The 18,594-nt window shown below is 39.2% G+C and overlaps 1 protein-coding gene across 1 annotated transcript; it reads right to left on the reverse strand.

Annotated features, from left to right (window-relative positions):
- Window positions 1-4,679: 4,679 nt before the first annotated feature.
- Window positions 4,680-17,825, reverse strand: LOC126237162 (probable 26S proteasome non-ATPase regulatory subunit 3). Its single transcript, XM_049947015.1, has 2 exons — window positions 17,670-17,825; window positions 4,680-6,361 (listed from the first exon to the last, which is right to left on the reverse strand). Exon 2 carries the CDS (start codon window positions 6,331-6,333, stop codon window positions 4,834-4,836), a length of 1,500 nt encoding a protein of 499 aa, XP_049802972.1. The 5' UTR covers window positions 6,334-6,361; window positions 17,670-17,825; the 3' UTR covers window positions 4,680-4,833.
- Between the last annotated feature and the right edge of the window lie 769 nt (window positions 17,826-18,594).

The following is an 18,594-nucleotide window of genomic DNA, read 5'->3' on the forward strand; positions in this document are numbered from 1 at the left end:
CACCGACAACCCGCACCCCTACCTTCTTCCTAAAATCCACAAACCCAATCATCCCGGCCGCCCCATTGTAGCTGGTTACCAAGCCCCCACAGAACGTATCTCTGCCTACGTAGATCAACACCTTCAACCCATTACATGCAGTCTCCCATCCTTCATCAAAGACACCAACCACTTTCTCGAACGCCTGGAATCCTTACCCAATCTGTTACCCCCGGAAACCATCCTTGTAACCATTGATGCCACTTCCTTATACACAAATATCCCGCACGTCCAGGGCCTCGCTGCGATGGAGCATTTCCTTTCACGCCGATCACCTGCCACCCTACCTAAAACCTCTTTCCTCATCACCTTAGCCAGCTTCATCCTGACCCACAACTTCTTCACTTTTGAAGGCCAGACATACCAACAATTAAAGGGAACAGCCATGGGTACCAGGATGGCCCCCTTGTACGCCAACCTATTCATGGGTCACTTAGAGGAAGCCTTCTTGGTTACCCAGGCCTGCCAACCCAAAGTTTGGTACAGATTTATTGATGACATCTTCATGATCTGGACTCACAGTGAAGAAGAACTCCAGAATTTCCTCTCCAACCTCAACTCCTTTGGTTCCATCAGATTCACCTGGTCCTACTCCAAATCCCATGCCACTTTCCTTGACGTTGACCTCCACCTGTCCAATGGCCAGCTTCACACGTCCGTCCACATCAAACCCACCAACAAGCAACAGTACCTCCATTATGACAGCTGCCACCCATTCCACATCAAACGGTCCCTTCCCTACAGCCTAGGTCTTCGTGGCAAACGCATCTGCTCCAGTCCAGAATCCCTGAACCATTACACCCACAACCTGACAACAGCTTTCGCATCTCGCAACTACCCTCCCGACCTGGTACAGAAGCAAATAACCAGAGCCACCTCCTCATCCCCTCGAACCCAGAATCCCTCACAGAAGAACCACAAAAGTGCCCCACTTGTGACAGGATACTTTCCGGGACTGGACCTGACTCTGAATGTGGCTCTCCAGCAGGGATACGACTTCCTCAAATCCTGCCCTGAAATGAGATCCATCCTTCATGAAATCCTCCCCACTCCACCAAGAGTGTCTTTCCGCCGTCCACCTAACCTTCGTAACATGTTAGTTCATTCCTATGAAATCCCCAAACCACCTTCCCTACCCTCTGTCTCCTATCCTTGTAACCGCCCCCGGTGTAAAACCTGTCCCATGCACCCTCCCACCACCACCTACTCCAGTCCTGTAACCCGGAAGGTGTACACGATCAAAGGCAGAGCCACATGTGAAAGCACCCACATGATTTACCAACTGACCTGCCTACACTGTGATGTGGGAATGACCAGCAACAAAATGTCCATTCGCATGAATGGACACAGGCAGACAGTGTTTGTTGGTAATGAGGATCACCCTGTGGCTAAACATGCCTTGGTGCACGGCCAGCACATCTTGGCACAGTGTTACACCGTCCGGGTTATCTGGATACTTCCCACCAACACCAACCTATCAAACTCCGGAGATGGGAACTTGCTCTTCAATATATCCTCTCTTCCCATTACCCACCAGGCCTCAATCTCCGCTAATTTCAAGTTGCCGCCACTCATACCTCACCTGTCATTCAACATCATCTTTGCCTCTTCACTTCTGCCTCGACTGACATCTCTGCCCAAACTCTTTGTCTTTAAATATGTCTGCTTGTGAGATGTCTGCTTGTGTCTGTATATGTGTGGATGGATATGTGTGTGTGTGTGTGTGTGTGTGTGTGCGCGCGAGTGTATACCCGTCCTTTTTTCCCCCTAAGGTAAGTCTTTCCGCTCCCGGGATTGGAATGACTCCTTACCCTCTCCCCTAAAACCCATATCCTTTCGTCTTTCCCTCTCCTTCCCTCTTTCCTGATGAGGCAACAGTTTGTTGCGAAAGCTTGAATTTTGTGTGTGTGTTTGTGTGTCTATCGACCTGCCAGCGCTTTCGTTCGGTAAGTCACATCATCTTTGTTTTTAGATATATATATATATATATATATATATATTTTCTCTTTAAGAAAGTTGCACAGTCACAATTCCACACTGTATTCTTATCCAGGCAGTTCACATAGTTCCATCTTTGTGTGTGAATAAGGATTTATTCTTCCTCTAATATTCACTTACTAATCATTTGATTAGGTTACAGGAGAAACATTAAAATCTATACATACATTGAGGCCCCCACCATGGTCTCTGTCTGTATGTTCGGGCTAATCTCAGGAACTACTGTAGGGATTTTAATGTGGTTTTCACTAATAGATTGAGCGATTCATGAGGAATATTTGTGGACACAGAAGATAGGCATAAGGTCACCCAACTGTAGTGACAGGCTGGCACAAGGTACCGCTATAGTGATGTTCCATCTTGCATGCATCACTTGTCACCTGGTCAATCCTCCAACACTAGATGTGTGGTGACAAATTGTTCCACAATTGCAATGTACTAACATTCACTAGTGATCGCTTCTCACTTAAAAAAGGGCCCATAATGCCTCTGCTCATATCACAGTCCAAACAGCAACTTTAAAGAGAATACAACAGTTTCGTTTCACACAAATGGGAATTTTCAGAACCCCGAAATTGCCCATTTTATTTATTCAGGGCTCCATTCAAAAGGAAGTGGGTTTCATCTGTGAACCAGATGCAGCCAACATCAAATACTTTGTTATCAATCATTGTGAGAATCTGGTTCACATAAGTCAGCCCTCTGTAGCACAGTTTGGACAAATATGTGTCTAGTGACTTTGGATTTTGACTGGAAACATTTAGGCTATGTCTCAGTATTTTCTACAAGCTGGAATGCTTCCTATCAATCACCACTGTAGTTCTTCAGTAGGATTTCCTTTGATTTCCAGAAACCATGGCAACATTTTCAGGAGTAACAACAGCTTGCCTGGAGGCACCATTCCCTGCTAGATCAACAATGCTGCCTGTCTGTTCAAATTTGGTAAAGAGCTTACAAACAGTTTTCCCATCGGGTTATTTTGGAACATCAAATCATGTTTGAAAACTGTACCTTGTTGCCGTGAAACTTTTTTCCAACCTGTGGTATCCTAGGACCAGAAAAACATGTTGTTCGTTGCAATGAAAGATTTCAATCTCTTCCTGGAGAGACTATTTGTTCCAATATGAAATCATAGGTGAGTCTAGGGTGCCAAATGTGTAAGCAATATAAGGTAATTTTTTTTGAGAGGCTTGGGGAGTAGTTCACCACTCCTTAGCAGTCTCGATTGCTTGCAGTTTGTCGAGTAGTTGGTAGTTTGCAAATGTTTTTCTCATGCCTTCTTAATACAATATCACATGTATGTTCTTAGGTCAGTGTCTGTGGTTTCCAGATGTAATTACACACGCATATGTTTGCCTCCTCCTTCACACGTAACTACCAAGAAATTAAATTAACATTCAACTGCCACACATTTCCCAGGTCAGATGTGAATGTTGATCATAATTTATTGATTGTTAAATGCAGCTTAAAAATAAATTGCAAACATGTAGGAAATTAAGGTGCTGGGCCTGGATAAACCAAAAGAAACAGATTGTTGAGAGTTTCAGAGTGGGCATTAAGCAATGCTGGACTGAAATGGGAATGAAATACAACAGAAGACAAATGCATAGTTTTGTGAGATGAAATTGAGACAGTAGAGGATACTAGGCAAAAGGATAGGACCTGGTAGAAACCTGTAGATAATATACTAAATACTATATTCAATTAACAAAAGGAGAAAACAAAAACTCAATAAAAGAAGCAGTCTGCCAGGACTACTGCTGATCAGTTAACAAATTCCTCCTGCTTTAGCCAGTCTGAATTCTATATCATCTCTACTTCGGCTATTATCATTTTTCTGTAAGTCTGAGGGCTTTTCACCAGTGTGTCTATCATGTACATCAGGTGGAATAATTTTGTCACGAGTGGTGCTCCCAATACTTTGGTAATTCTGAGGGTGTGTCATCTACTCCAGTGGCCTTGTTTAGACTATGGTATCCTCCAGTTTACCTTCATTTACTTCCTCTTTTTGTTTTATGTTGTCTTCAGATCTGCTTCCCCTGTATAGACCCTCTATATATTTGTTTCTGCTTTCCCCTTGTTGGCTGGTACTGGCTTAGTACTCAGATCTTATAATTATATAGCTGCTTCTCTTCCCCATAGTCATGCATGCTTTTAAGGCTGTTCATTTGTTCTATCTGCTGATAGCAAAAAAATTGTACAAATAAAAATATTAACATATTCATCATCTTAAAACTGTTGCGTATTCATTGTCTTAAAGCTGTTGCTCATTTCACTGTAGAGAAAAGGAAGAAACAATTGTTGCTATAAGTGTTTCATCCCTCAAGTTGTGTAACTATTTAGAGTGCAGCTCAATTTTAGTCAATGTTGAAGGGATAAAAACAATTTCTAACCAGGTAACATAAATGGGTGTTTTGTCCAAAAGTAACCAACGATTCTTCGTTTATTATACTTTTACAGCAAGCATGTGATTTCGTGTTCTAATTGCCTCATTTGTGTGTACTGAAAATTTAACATGGAAAACTGTTATACAAATTAACTTGTCAACCAATATTTTCCAAACTAAACAATACCTACCACAAGAAGCAGCATTAGAAGATTGTAAATGATGTGAAGTGACTAAAAATGAAGTACAAAAATAATTTCTTAAATATATTCATTGTTTGTAAGGAAAAGTTTATTTTAATCAATGTAAAATAACTATATAATGCAACTCTGTAGGTTAAACAGAGCAGAAAATTTTGTTAAATGAAACAAAACAAACATCTGTTCATTGAAAAAAGATAATTACATAAATTATGGGAAACCATCATCATCTTCTTCAGCCATTTCCTTCGCCAGCTCCATATCTTGTTGTTCTCGTTCCCTCCGTTCTTCTGCAGACTCCAGGTCTTTGCCATATGATTTTGGAGGATAACGCATGGCTTTTACACTTTGATTATGAAGTTCCAGACAAAATGATATACGCTGATGGAAAGCTAATTGAGGTTCTCTTGTACAATAAATATCAGTAGTTTCTTTACTACGCATATAGCCTCTTTCACGATCTAATGTGGCTTCAATAACTCCATCTCTAATAGCCTTTGCGACAATGAACTCCGCGTCCTCTGGTGAATCAAGCCCCAACTTCTTTGCTATGTCTGCTGGAGCAATTCGTGAGTACGACAAGCCCACAGACCTGATTGCTGTCTTGATAACATTGTGCCTCAAACGCAAAATTAGTGTAAATGTATGATCTGCTCTAAATTGTGGACCAAAGTTTTCAAGTACTTCTCCAAAACGTTGAAGATTTCCCATGCGAACTGCCTGAGTAAGCTGGAAATAAGGTGCTAATGACCTCCTTAATGCAGCATGTCTGAAGATCTGTCGTTCTGGTATATCTCCCAAAAGTAATTCAACTGTGACAGCTAACTTTTGGACAGTCTGCCGGAACCCAACTGCTGCATTCTGTGGGGCCTTCCTTAATGCCTGAACAAGATTTTTGTGTGCTGCTGAATATTCTAAACGGGCTGCTTTAATCCTGCCAAGATAATAAAAGAAACGAGCCCATTCATTGTTGCTAGCAGACTCCGGGAAAACTGATTTTGACACCAGTTTGTCAGCTTGGTCATATAAGTTATAATGTAAATAGTTTCTAAGCAGACAGTTTATAAGGACACCTTGTCCTTCATAGTCATTCCGCAAAGTTGCAGTGCGTAGTCTAGAATGAAGAAATCCTCTAATTTTTTCTAACTGATTTGTAAGTTCATAGCTTCGTGAATGATAAAAATAGCACTTGGCAGTTACAAGATCAAGAGTTCTTCTATTCTGTGCTGTCACTTTTTGCATAAGGAGGTCAGAACATGTAACTGCATCTTCATACTTACGTCCATCAATCAACTTCAGAAGGACCAGTAGATGTATGTATGCATCAACCTCAGGCAGTAAAGGAGCAGTTGAACTTTTTCCGCTACGCATTCGCTGGGATGTCGAACCTTCTGTTTCCATTGGCTCCTCCACAAAGTTTAACAATGCATCTTTCTCAGTTGCAGAGTGTGTGTAGAAACCAGTAATAATTCCTCTAAGGACAACAGAATTTAGTTTTCTTCGTGTATTTGGGAGAGATCGCAGTACTCTCAATATAAATCGAGGTTCCTTATTTTGTACCGCCTTTTCGATTTGCCTGGCATGTTCTCTGATATCCTGAATGCTCACAACATCACCATCTTTCTTCGCATCTCCAGCATCTCCCTCACCAGAAGGGCTGTCTGCATTCTTCATTTCAACATCAGCTGACTGTTCTGCCAGAGCCACCATGTTTTTCTTTTATAGTATGTTCAAAAATCTGTAACAAAGATTGGAATTGCTCAAAATCAATATTTCTACTGTCTTGGTATGTTCATCCTAATTGTACAGTAATAGATCATAATAAGATAGGGTCTATTTGACTAAAAATTTAAAATGAAACTTTTCTTTTACATTCAAATAGCACAAATCAAGATTTAATAATATGGCCTAACTGCCCTTCGAGCAAATTATCAACACAGAAATTAAGTTTTACACAAACATTGCTGAATGCAAAACATTTACTTGCACACAATGATTCTCAATGATCGGAGTACTCCGAAATAATGGAATGAAAATCTTCATTCTTGAAATTATGAATTTTCTCGTCTTGGACATTCACAGAAATTGTGTGTGAATAATGAGTTAAAAGGGTTCACCTTCTCGCAAGAACACAATTTCCCTTTTGTTTAATGTTTTCTTGCAAGGAGGCAAATCGTCTTTGAGACATTATTTCTGCAAGCATGGAAATAGCTCAAAATTCCGTTACGATAAATTACCATTGTTTGTCATTTTTGTTTGATGAATGAAGTTAATTTTTTCTTGTGTGTATGAATAACCTTTGCCAAAACATGTGACTTGACAATGTTCTATACAAAATTTTCACATGGTATTGGGACATAAACCATCTTAGGAAAAGGATAAAGCAGATAATTAAAATATGCGATTCATCCTGAACATCTGTTTTTATATGGAAAACATGTTAAGTGTGCTATATTACTACTTGGGCTCTCCAATAAGACCTTCGGGACAGTGACTGACTGGAGTTGCTGAATCTATAGAAATCAAATGACTTCACAGCTACTGATAGTAGTGAATTCTGGGTGTTCTGCCAAGTTGCTGTTTCCATTTTCTGCACAATATTTCGACAACCGGCCCAGGCATCTTCTTCAGGCGCTAAGAGTTTTGCTATTATGTGTACTCGCTGTCTGGACTCCAATCAGACTGAACTATTGTTCGTCTCATATCACTATCAACACCTTGTTGGAAGTTCAACGTACTGAGTGGTCTACCTTTCTTTTGGCGGCGCTTATCCTACTTATGTATTACGGAACATCATCTCACCTCAAGAATGAAATGACGTTATCTCTCAGGATGGATGAAATGTCAACTTCTCTGTACAATGAGCTATCTAACAAAGATGTTGAGAGGGACATGAGACCAACAACAGTTCAGAGTCTGATTTGAGTCCAGACAGTGAGTACACATAACAGCAAAACTCGCAGAACCTGAAATAAATGGCTGGGTTGGTCATCAAAGTATTGTGAAGAAAATGGACATAACAACAATTTGGCAGAAAAATCACATGTTCACTATTAATCAATCATGGCGAGGAAACCTAAAAGTTCCAGTATTGATAGCTTTCTGACTGTTACCAATATGAAAGTAGGCAACAATGTGTTTACAGTGAGTAATTGGAAACCTGAAGTGATATGCAGAATTAACAATTGTGAAATTAAATTTTGTGTAAGACTGAGTTTGAAATCCTCTTATTTATTGCCATTTTAGACGAATTAAGCAATGCTGTCTGCTAAATAAAGTTGGTAGCTACCAGTCAACATATGCTGACTTCTACTGATTCAGTCTGACATATTAATCACTTCACCATAAGTCGGCTTGGAGTGAACAAACAGTTTATGCTAGTGTCATAAGATTAATCTTATTTGCGTGTACCTTTAGTGTTACAGGTTTATGGAGTACATATGTCAGGCATCACTTAAAAATCATCTTTTATGGTCGAGATGGGAATAGAATCTACCGTCTTTGAGGAAGCATAAAACCCTGAGAAACTGATTTTTCATCATCGGCTCTTACCAAGATTAAGAAGTGCTTAAGGCTTTGTTTCCACTGGAGTGCTATATGAAGGGACACTCCTAAAACAGTAAAACACGATGCAGTGCAGAAAAAAAAGGGACAACCACATCCAACAGTAACTAAAGATAAATTACACGGGGCATGATCACGCAGACTAGCAGAGGAGATATGGCACAGGGTCTCTGGGGCCAGAATGCAGCAGGAGCAGTTGAACCACAAACTATTCAACCCCAAAAGTAGTTCAAAATATTAGATCTGAGAAGAAAAACAACTTCCTCCGAGGTAATTAATAACTAGTTCAACTGTCCTTAAGTCATCTGCCAACATCAGAGACACAGAATCCTTAAAGCCGTCCTTGGCATGGAGAGCCAGATGGAGGGAGTATTCCATCAGGCTAGGACCTACTGTTTCTAAGACTCCACAACCATAACATGGGGGTTGTTCAGTAAGATCCAAAACTACGGGTTAATCTATTATGGCCAACATCGATGCGACATAGGATGGTGGGTTCCTTCCGAGGGAAATGGAAGGGTCGGGTTGGGTTAGATTGTGTGGGGGAATATACTCAACAGTGAAGTCATCGGTATCATCAGATTAGGGAAGGACAGGGAAGGAATTCTGTCGTGCCCTTTCAAAGGAGCCATCCCAGCATTTGCCTGAAGCGATTTAGGGAAATCACGGAAAAATTAAATCTGGATGGCCGGACGTGGGATTGAACCGTCTTCGTCCTGAATGTGAATCCAGTGTGATAACCACTGCACCACCTCGCTCTGTAGGGAAATGGAAGGAGTAGTGCAATACAGCGGTCTTGACCATGCTTAGTTCACCAGTAGTGGGCAGCAGTCCACCAGACATTCCATTCTGAGTTAGTAGAGGTCTTATTTACAAATAAAAATCTGCACCTGGGATCATCAAAGCAAATGCTGGGTGAATAATCACTCATCCAGCCAAACAGTGTGTCAGTTCATTCCCTGTGATACCTATACGACTTGGGACCCAGAGAAAGACAATCCAGCAGGTACTTTGACAGGGTAGAGAGAACAACATTAATAAGGAATATTACAGACTGACAAGATTACCATCAATCGATAGACTGGAGGCTGCTCACTGGGTCACTACAAAATAAAACAAGCTGAGGGATGTCTCTCTAAGGACTCTTAATGACTACTGGTTTTGCCATAACAAAACAGTACCTATTCCTGTCAATGATGGTTGTTCCAACTGGTGGGAGATGTAAAAGCGTACCCCATCCTATCCATGCCGTGACTGTAACTGACAGCAGCATCTTGATACTCCTGAAGAACTAAGAGGGCAGATGCTGAAAGGTTGGTCATGTGGTTGACAAACTTCATGTCACGGAAATAGATAGATTCTAATTCATGGTCTGCATACAGATCAAGGAGGCATGCACAACAAGACTACATGCGGAACACAATCTATGGAAAGTGGGGAGGGGTATTGGCAGAGGCTCCAGCATAGGGTCTTTAAGAGAAATTTCAACTGGGATACCCACCCAACAGAAAGCGTTAGAGGGCAGACAATTCCTGTATGAAAAAATAATTCACTAAGTTGGATCATTAGTAAATTGTACAATGATTATATAAGTCAGCAAGAGTTGATATCACCAGAACTGAAGAGGTAAGATCCCTGCTTCGATATGGAGACCCTCTACAGGACAAGTCCGGATGGCACTGTGGCCAGTCATATTCCACAATGATGCTGATGATGCACCGGATACAATGGGATACAATGATTTCAAAGCCAAGGGTGCCGCTTCACCATAGACTAGTTGAAACATGACCAGGGACTGGTAAATGCAGAGGAGATTAATGCGATACACGTGGCAAAGCGGGTTGGGGTGGAAGCAGAGAGCATTATGCTGTCACATGCAGCTGGTGTCCAGTAGCAGCTATGTCATCTTTTTATCATAGAGGAGTTCTAAAAATTGGATGTGCAACAATGTCTGAGTGCTGGCTACTCAAGTAGAGTTCTCTGTCAGAGTGAACTGAGGTACTATGGGAATTGCACAACTTGCATTTCGCAAGAGACAATTGGAATTAATGGGAAAGTGTCCAAGCAAAGACCCTTTGGACGTCTCAGTCCAGTGACAGGCAGGAAACACTGAGAAGACCAGATATGCTCTCAGAATTTTAACAAAGCTCATTATCTGCAGCCTTGTCTCCAGAAACGATTGTGGGCCCATGGTTCTAACATGTGTAACACTTTGTAACAGATACTTTGAAGCTTCTGTAACAGGCTATATCAAAACTTTGTAGACATACGCCCCTAGGTTGAGAACTATAGGGACCCTACAAATGAAGCAGGGGTACCCTACACACAATTGGCTGGTGTGTAGTGTAAACAAAGCCTGTTATGATAAGAGGACTCTCAATCTAGTTGACATAATGACAGTTGTAGGAAACTATACATTAGTGTAAGACACAAATAATTGCTCCCAGGCCCCAGTGGAAACAAAATTCCAGCAATCAACTACAGAAACGTCCATAACAAAGTATCAGAGTCTGCAGTTCTTCTAAAAAGCATTGAAATTTGTATAATATGAGGTTTAGAAACTAGTTATTAACTGAAATTGATAGCAGTACAGTTTCTGGGGTTAACTATGAGTCCATATCGAAAGGAAAAGCTACTGAACAACAGAGTACGTGTAATAGTCATAGTAGACCTGACAACCAAATCTAGAGATAGAAATTGAAGTTACACACTACATCCTTAGGACTAAGCTCTGTATCAGGGGTGAGGATACACCTATGAGTGGAGTCATCCTATTGACCACCAGTTTCACACCAAGATACAACCAAAAGCTTTTGAAACAACCTTACTTCACTAATGGCATAGTCCATATCAATTCAGGCAGGCTAGGAAAAAAAATCTTACTTCCATAGTCTTGGGTGTTATTGAATGTGGTCTATGTTAAAATGAAGGACTAAGTAAGGAACTCACATTTTCTTGTTTTATATAAAAAAATTTCTGGACCAAGATACAGCCCTCTAAATATGACAATGTGCATACTATTTTGAAAATGCGAATTTTGGAAAAAATTTTAAAATGCTGTATCTCTGGAACAGTTCTAGATATTTTGTTGTTTTTTTAATGTGAAAGATAACCGATTTATGATTATAAAGAAATCCTCCATTTGGACTTATCTGTCAAAGTTCTTTTACTATAGTGTTCTGATTTTTTATAATCTATGGAATTTTTTTTTTCAAAAATGCCAATCCATAAAATTTTTATTATTTTTCTGTTGATTAATACCATATAGTTCTACATTCCCTGAAAAGGAGAGCTTCCACTTGTAGGTTGAACAGGTTTTATAAACAACTGAAATTTTTGCCATACATCCCCCACCAAACCTGTTTTATTACCACATTATCACATAACAGTCTCATAAAAATCAAAACCTAGCCCTTTTTAACATAATTTTATTTTTGAAAAATGAGTAAGACTCATTTTTCAAGCATTTTAAATGGTTCGAAAATGTATGTGAAAGGCCCAAAGACTTAAAGGTTTCAATTTATACAACTTCTGTGCCCTCTGTTTTGTAGTGAAATTAGCCAGTCAATGAACTAAAAATGTGTTCCATTGCTTCAGTATCTTCCTTTGATATAGTTAGATGCCTTCCTGTTGAACCAATAGGAACTGGATCACTTACAATCTTCAAAACATTGTGAACAGGAAGTGAGCACTGGTGGTGTTGTTCCAGTCCTTCAGCTGGAAACCTTTATCCAGCAGCTGGTCCATGTGGTAGCATAAAGTTCACTACAATTTCGTTTAACTCATTACTGGTGTCTATAATCTCTGCAATCCACCAGTCGCAGTCATACACACATGCCACAAACATCCCCCTTCTCATGTTCTGAATCTGAATATTATCCTGCTGTTTCTGGTCAAACCAACGAAATTTCTTCTTTCTTGCTCTTTAAAGTGTGTGTAATATGAGTTTGCCCATATTTTGAGTCAAAAAATGTGGTTTCTGAATTCCTTTCACAGGAGTAGTTTGTTTGGACCATTCTTTTTTTTCTGCTCATGGAATCCTTGATTTCCTCTTTGAACAAAAGAATGAGGGCTTTTGATGTGTAAGATTTCATGGTTCTTGTAAAATCCTCAGCATTCTGAATCGCAGCTGTATCTGGTCTGGAAAGATTATGTTTTGTAGCATGGTGCTTCAGCAGGCTTCCTACACCATCACAAGGCCCCTTTCCACGACCAGTAGCACCAATCAGTTGGCACAAGTGACTTAATTCAAACAGCCAGTAACGATATTTAAAATCACCAGGAGCACAATCAGAAATAATGATGATCTTCTCTGCCCCTGTTTTCAGTTGAAGAATTTTGCGTACAGCTAGCAAAGCATGTGCTGAGTCATGTCCTGTGTCATCACTTATAACTGCAATACTTGTGATATTATATTGAAAATACATCACTCCTGTAAAAATTGAAACCTGGTCATTACTCCAATGATACCCTTGTACTTCTTGTGGGAGAATTACAGACCAGTTCTCAGCAAAATCATAGTGAAGCACTAAACATAGTTCTTCAGCCTGTACACATTCTTTCACTTCTGCAATATGTTGTTGCTGTAATTTCTCCAGATGCTGGTGTGTTACTGCTTTCACTGACCATTTACCAAGTTCATCAATGAAACTGTCAAAGGCAACAGTTTTCTTAATTAGTTTATTTTCCTCTCATGTCGCATATGGAATTTCTGCAGAGTTAGCTGCTACATCTTCCAGACCAAGTGTCTGTCATTTCCAGGGCAGTAACTACATTCTCGAAACAAAGAAGTCTCATTTTTACATCACAGACTACTAATGACTTCACACGCCCAACCAAGGTGTCATATGACATGTGCTCCAGTAAGTTCTTCAAAGTTACACAAAAAGTTCAAAATTCGCGCAGTATACACATAAACAGACATCTCTAGGTGGGTGTGGAACTACCCACTTTCGTTGTAATGCATAAAATGTTGATCTTCCAATATGTGGAGTTGTATAGTTGCTCTCACAAATGGCAAAAGTTTCTTTAATACTGCGAGTCAAGTACCACTTCACTTTCACAACTTTTTGACCTTCAACTATTACAGTTATAGTGTCTTTTTTGTTGGCACTCTGGCGAGAACACTCCCATTTATCTGCCAGATAAAATGACTGCACTATTTCAACTTGAGCTGCTTCTACAGGATGACCATAGTAGGGATCTGGTCTTCCAAAGACTCCTTTTACAGACCTCACATTTCTTGATTTGTCTACCATGAACTTTGATACTGATGGAACATGGTTCAAAATTGTTTGAAAACATCTCTGGAATAATAGTTAAAACTTGCACCTTTTCACTGTAGGATGCACAATATTCGACAGCTGAATTGGATTTGTGAAAAATTCGTGGCAAGAGGTGCAGGATTGCTTTCGTTCATTTTCTTCTGAAGATGGAATTTCTACTTTGAAGTTGGTGGTTAGTTTTGCTGTAGTGTATTTATCCATAGCTCTAGTAATTTCTCTGCGCTTTCTTGATAAACAGAGCTTATGACTCGACTTCACTGATCACAGTTTCTTAACAGGACTAACACCTACCTCTGTAGTTGACTGATTCAGGGTATTTAATTCTTCCTCTATTGATGCAAAATCTGTACCATGTGAGGCTTCACCTTCTTCAGATACTATCATTGTAGTTATTCTGTCAAAACATTTAGAACACAAGAAGTCGTCACTGGAAACACCTTCACTTCGAAACAGGGTCTTCGAATGAGAACACTTATTCCCAACCTGAACAAAGTGTTTTTTTGTTTGTATTATGTATCACTCTTTTATGGATATGCAAAAAGTCAGCATACTTCACTCTCCTGTGGCCCCAGTTACAAAACATTTCAAACAGTCCTTTTCAGAAAACACACTGCAATTGTGTCACCTCGCAAACACACAGAACTCACTGGGTGTGTCTCAGATTTCTTAGAAGCCTCTTCAAGTAAACACATTAATGCTGAACAACTACAAGACAGAAAACCACTAATCAACAGAAAAAAAATTTAACTTTTCTGGATTGGCACTTTTGAAAAAAATTTTCTCTGTAAATTATAAAAAAATTCAAAAGGTGACACTAAAAGAACTTTGACAATATGACCATACGGAGGATATTATTGCAATCATAAAGCAATTATCTTTCAAATAACAATAATAATAATAAAAATATCTAAAACTGTTACAGAGATACAGCATTTTAAAAATTTTTCCAAAATTTGCACCTTCAAAACGGTGTGCACAGTGTCACCTTTGGAGGCCTTTATCCCGGGGCAAGAATTTTTTTGGAGGGGTAAGGGGGAAATGTATGTTTCTCTTACTTACTCCTGAATTTTAACATATGTTAAATTCAATAACATCCAAGACTATGAAGGTAAATGCCCTGCCAGAAGTGATACGGATTATGCCTATACATATGCTCCCCAATCCCATTATCATGACTGGAGGAGACTTGAATCATCCAGCAATCACTTGTGATTTTAAGTGTTGGGCATGACAAGACATACAAAATAATAGTAAATGTTTTCTGTGAATTACAGTGAAGCACACTTACAATGTACCACAGCTGTTTCAATGGTGATGCTGTTGCTGTTAATTGGGAATGATGAGAAGTAAAAACGACAAATTGTGTGTTGGTTGCGAACAGCCAATTGGAATGTTTATCTGTAACTTCATATGGTTCATAAACAAATTTAGCTAGTAGTTTGTTCCATTAGGTTGGAATTTAACCACATGATCAGAATTTCTGGCAATATCAGGAATAAGAACAAGTGATTACTGTAATGATGAACGTATATCTCGAGTTAACTTACACATTACTTTATGACGACAGTCTATTTTCATGCTGGCTTCATCAACTCACAATCAGATGACCATATTTCAACCTTGGTCTCAGGCTACACTACAGATCAGTCTATCTGCAAGTCTAGTTTTCTTCCTGCTCATATTTTCTGCCAAAAGAAATCAGATTCAGCAATTCTCCTTGGGTAACAAATTCTGTCACCTGATTGGCTATGACCAAAGGAAACAAACTGCCAACAACAATATGCAGCGGAAGAGCCTGTTAATTCTAAGTGCATTTTAGCCGACCTGACCTCTGATGAAATTAATACAGAGTGAAAAGCAGGAAACAGAACTTTTATTTATGGGCAGGAAATTTTAGAGGAAATCTGGCTCTAGTTGATAGATATGTATCTAGCAGAACATTTCATAATTGGGGGTCCCTCCAAGTCTACAGTCTCTCTGAATAAGCTTCTGAACAGTGGCTATTGCACAATAAATGTAAAAGTATGCAACTATCATTAGAGAGATGTTGAATGAAATAAAACTTGAGTGTGAGAAGAACATGGTGAAGTCCTCAATGACTACCAACACAGAATCTTATCAAAAGCCCTCACAAAACATGGAGAAATGGTTGACATATATGTAAATGCTGCCAGTGGCCAAATGCTCACAAATACAGATAACTTGTTTAAATGTTAATAAATTTAAAACTGCACAGTTCATAAAATTCAACAATATTGTCTTATGACTATAATATAAATGAAACAAAATTAAGTAAAGGTTTTGCACACAGATGTAGCATTTCCCGATGCTTTTTAGCACAACAAAGTGCACTAAAAATAATGCATTTGGGGGAGATCTTTAATTTGGTGAATCACAAACTGCATGTACGTCAGGCTTGAACCTCACTTGTCGTATGCAAGTGTTACAGCTACTGTTTGTTGCATTTAAGCACAATCTCAGTTCCAAAGTAAAGGAGATGAGTGTATGCCAAACTGAATCTCTCAAACTGTATCATCAGTTATGCCCAGGTAGTTCATTCATTGATTTAAAGCTGCAAAATCCGTTTGTCTATGATTCACAGCTCAGCACCCACTTTTAACTTGTGACACACTGTTCATCATTTTCTGTTAGGCTACACTAAAATGTATTATTCTAATTTTTGTTCACTGTGTAACTTTGAACTGTCACATTTGTTGTCGGCTGATTGTGGTTTGCTTTGCTGAAATGTCATTGTTTAGTCGGTACGCCACAATCTTTGTTTGCTGCCCAAATCAATGCCAACTACAAGAATCATGTCAGAAAAACAAATCAGGGAATACTCATGTATTTTGCACAAGATTTTTACTTATTTACAATAGTTACTATTCTACTGCAGGTTGCTTCATCAAAACACAAAGTGTCTACACTATTTACTAATATCGCTAATATTAGGCCTAGTCAACCTATAAACAGAAATTACATAATATCCACATTTCGTAATATTATTACTAACACATACTTTGATCAATTCTGCCAATAAAAAGTCAGTAGCATTTTTAAACTTGGCCATCATTTCTACATCTCTTACTATACTGTGTAAATAACTGAACTTTGTGGCACAGGACGCTTATCATTGTTCTGGTTATTAGGGTTTCTTTCCATTACACTTAAGTATGAATTGCGGAAAGAACGATTGCCTCAGTGTGACCATGCTACTATTAAGTCTAGAATTGTCTTCAAGTCCCCTATGGAATGAAATGTACGAACTGTGATATTTTCCTAGATCCCTCAGTCATTACTGGTTCTGGAAAATTTGTATGTAGGTCTTCAAGCGCCTGCAGGTTCGAGTTTCTCGACCGTTCACTGGTGCTTGCCTGTGAGTTGGACAAATCACTCACTACTTGTGTTGCCCCTATTTATGTATGTTCAGCACTCTGCAGTTAGTCCTGTTTTGTATGGTTCTCCCACACTTGGGATACTCTAGAATGAGTTGCGAAAGTAAGGTCTATTTTCCGCGTAATCAACTTTGTTCACCGACACAATTTTCATGTATCCTGCCAGCGAACTGAAGTCTCTCACCTTCTTTACCTACAACAATCCACCCAACTTCGTATCACAACAAATACTACGGTATTTTTTGTTGGGTTTCGCATAAATGGTTATAATGACGCATTTAAAAAATGGTTTCAGTGATACGCCGCATTAAATATCTGTCCGAAATGTGACATTTCATGTATGGTTTGTTGTGCTAGGATGGCGTATAAAACGATTCAACGCCTATCTTCAAAGCAAAACACTGTAATGAAGAATATAATTATTATTGGATCGCGGGTATATGTTTTCAAAAATAATTTAACTAACGTTCCCGTCTCGAACCCGATTAAAACTTTAAAACGTTTTGTTACTACACGAAACCTCCGCGATTCAAAATGAAGCTTCCAAACACTTCTTACCAACACATCAACTGTAACGAAGTCTAAACTCAAACATGATAAGACGCTTTGAAACGTAAACATTCGTTGCAAGAGCTTTAGACACACAAACAAATATAAGCAGAGCATTATTTACATCTCCTTTTTCATAAAATCACTGTTGCAATGTACACAAGGCATTCCTAAAATTGAATGGTTTAGAAACTTCACAGGCTGCTCTCGGTTGCATTTCATACATTTCACACATATTGGAAATAGCACTCACACGATGTAGTTTGAAGCGTAAAACCTATTCTCCCGCGAGGCAGGGAACCTGCGGGATATCCCTGACAAAGCTGTCGTACGAGACGCAAATTTTACACTTCCATGCAAACAATCACAACTTGCTTCGTAAGCTTCATCAGAGATGTTACTGCTTGATCAAGAATATCTTTGAAACAAAGATGAGCTCAACGCACAAACCACAGATAAAATAGACTGCGCATGACATGGAGGTAAGAATTCTTACCTCCATGGCGCATGACGACACCTTGCTGAAACCGTGGCCGACGATTCTCGTGGGCCTCGACTGAAACCAAAATCTAAATCACGTGACTCGAGGCACGAAGGCAAGTATGTCATTACGCATTTATAGTGCACAATATATGACATTTTTGTTACAAATCATATGTTGTGCTGTTTATTAGAAGCAGAAGTAATGACCTCCACATATGCTCGGGTAAGTCTTGTTTTGTATCCTGGTGATTACGTAAACTGACGGAAATCTCAGTTGTGAAAGTGAACTACAACACTTGCAGAGATATTTCCATGAGCTGAAAGTTAGAATGTATGTTGATCATTGGCTATAAAACTCAATGAAAGAGTAACGTTTTAAAATGGCAGAACGTTAATATCTAACTCACTACAGGAATTCTCAACAATATTTTCTAACATATTATGTCCATTGTTTTGGTATCTGCACTGGATTAAGCGGGAATCATAACATATAAACGCTTGTTATGTGGAAAGACGGACATTATGGATATAAAAGATTTTCATTTCTTATAAAACCGTAATGAAACATTTCATACATATTGTTGAAGAATCATCAGAAAATTAATGCTGCCTGTCAAGCTGATAGTTCGTCTTCTAATCCTGTGGACGCAGTGAATTAAGACTTACAGTGTAACATATACAGGCAGTCACCATAT

Source organism: Schistocerca nitens, chromosome 2, assembly GCF_023898315.1.
Source record: "Schistocerca nitens isolate TAMUIC-IGC-003100 chromosome 2, iqSchNite1.1, whole genome shotgun sequence".
Taxonomy (NCBI): domain Eukaryota; kingdom Metazoa; phylum Arthropoda; class Insecta; order Orthoptera; family Acrididae; genus Schistocerca; species Schistocerca nitens.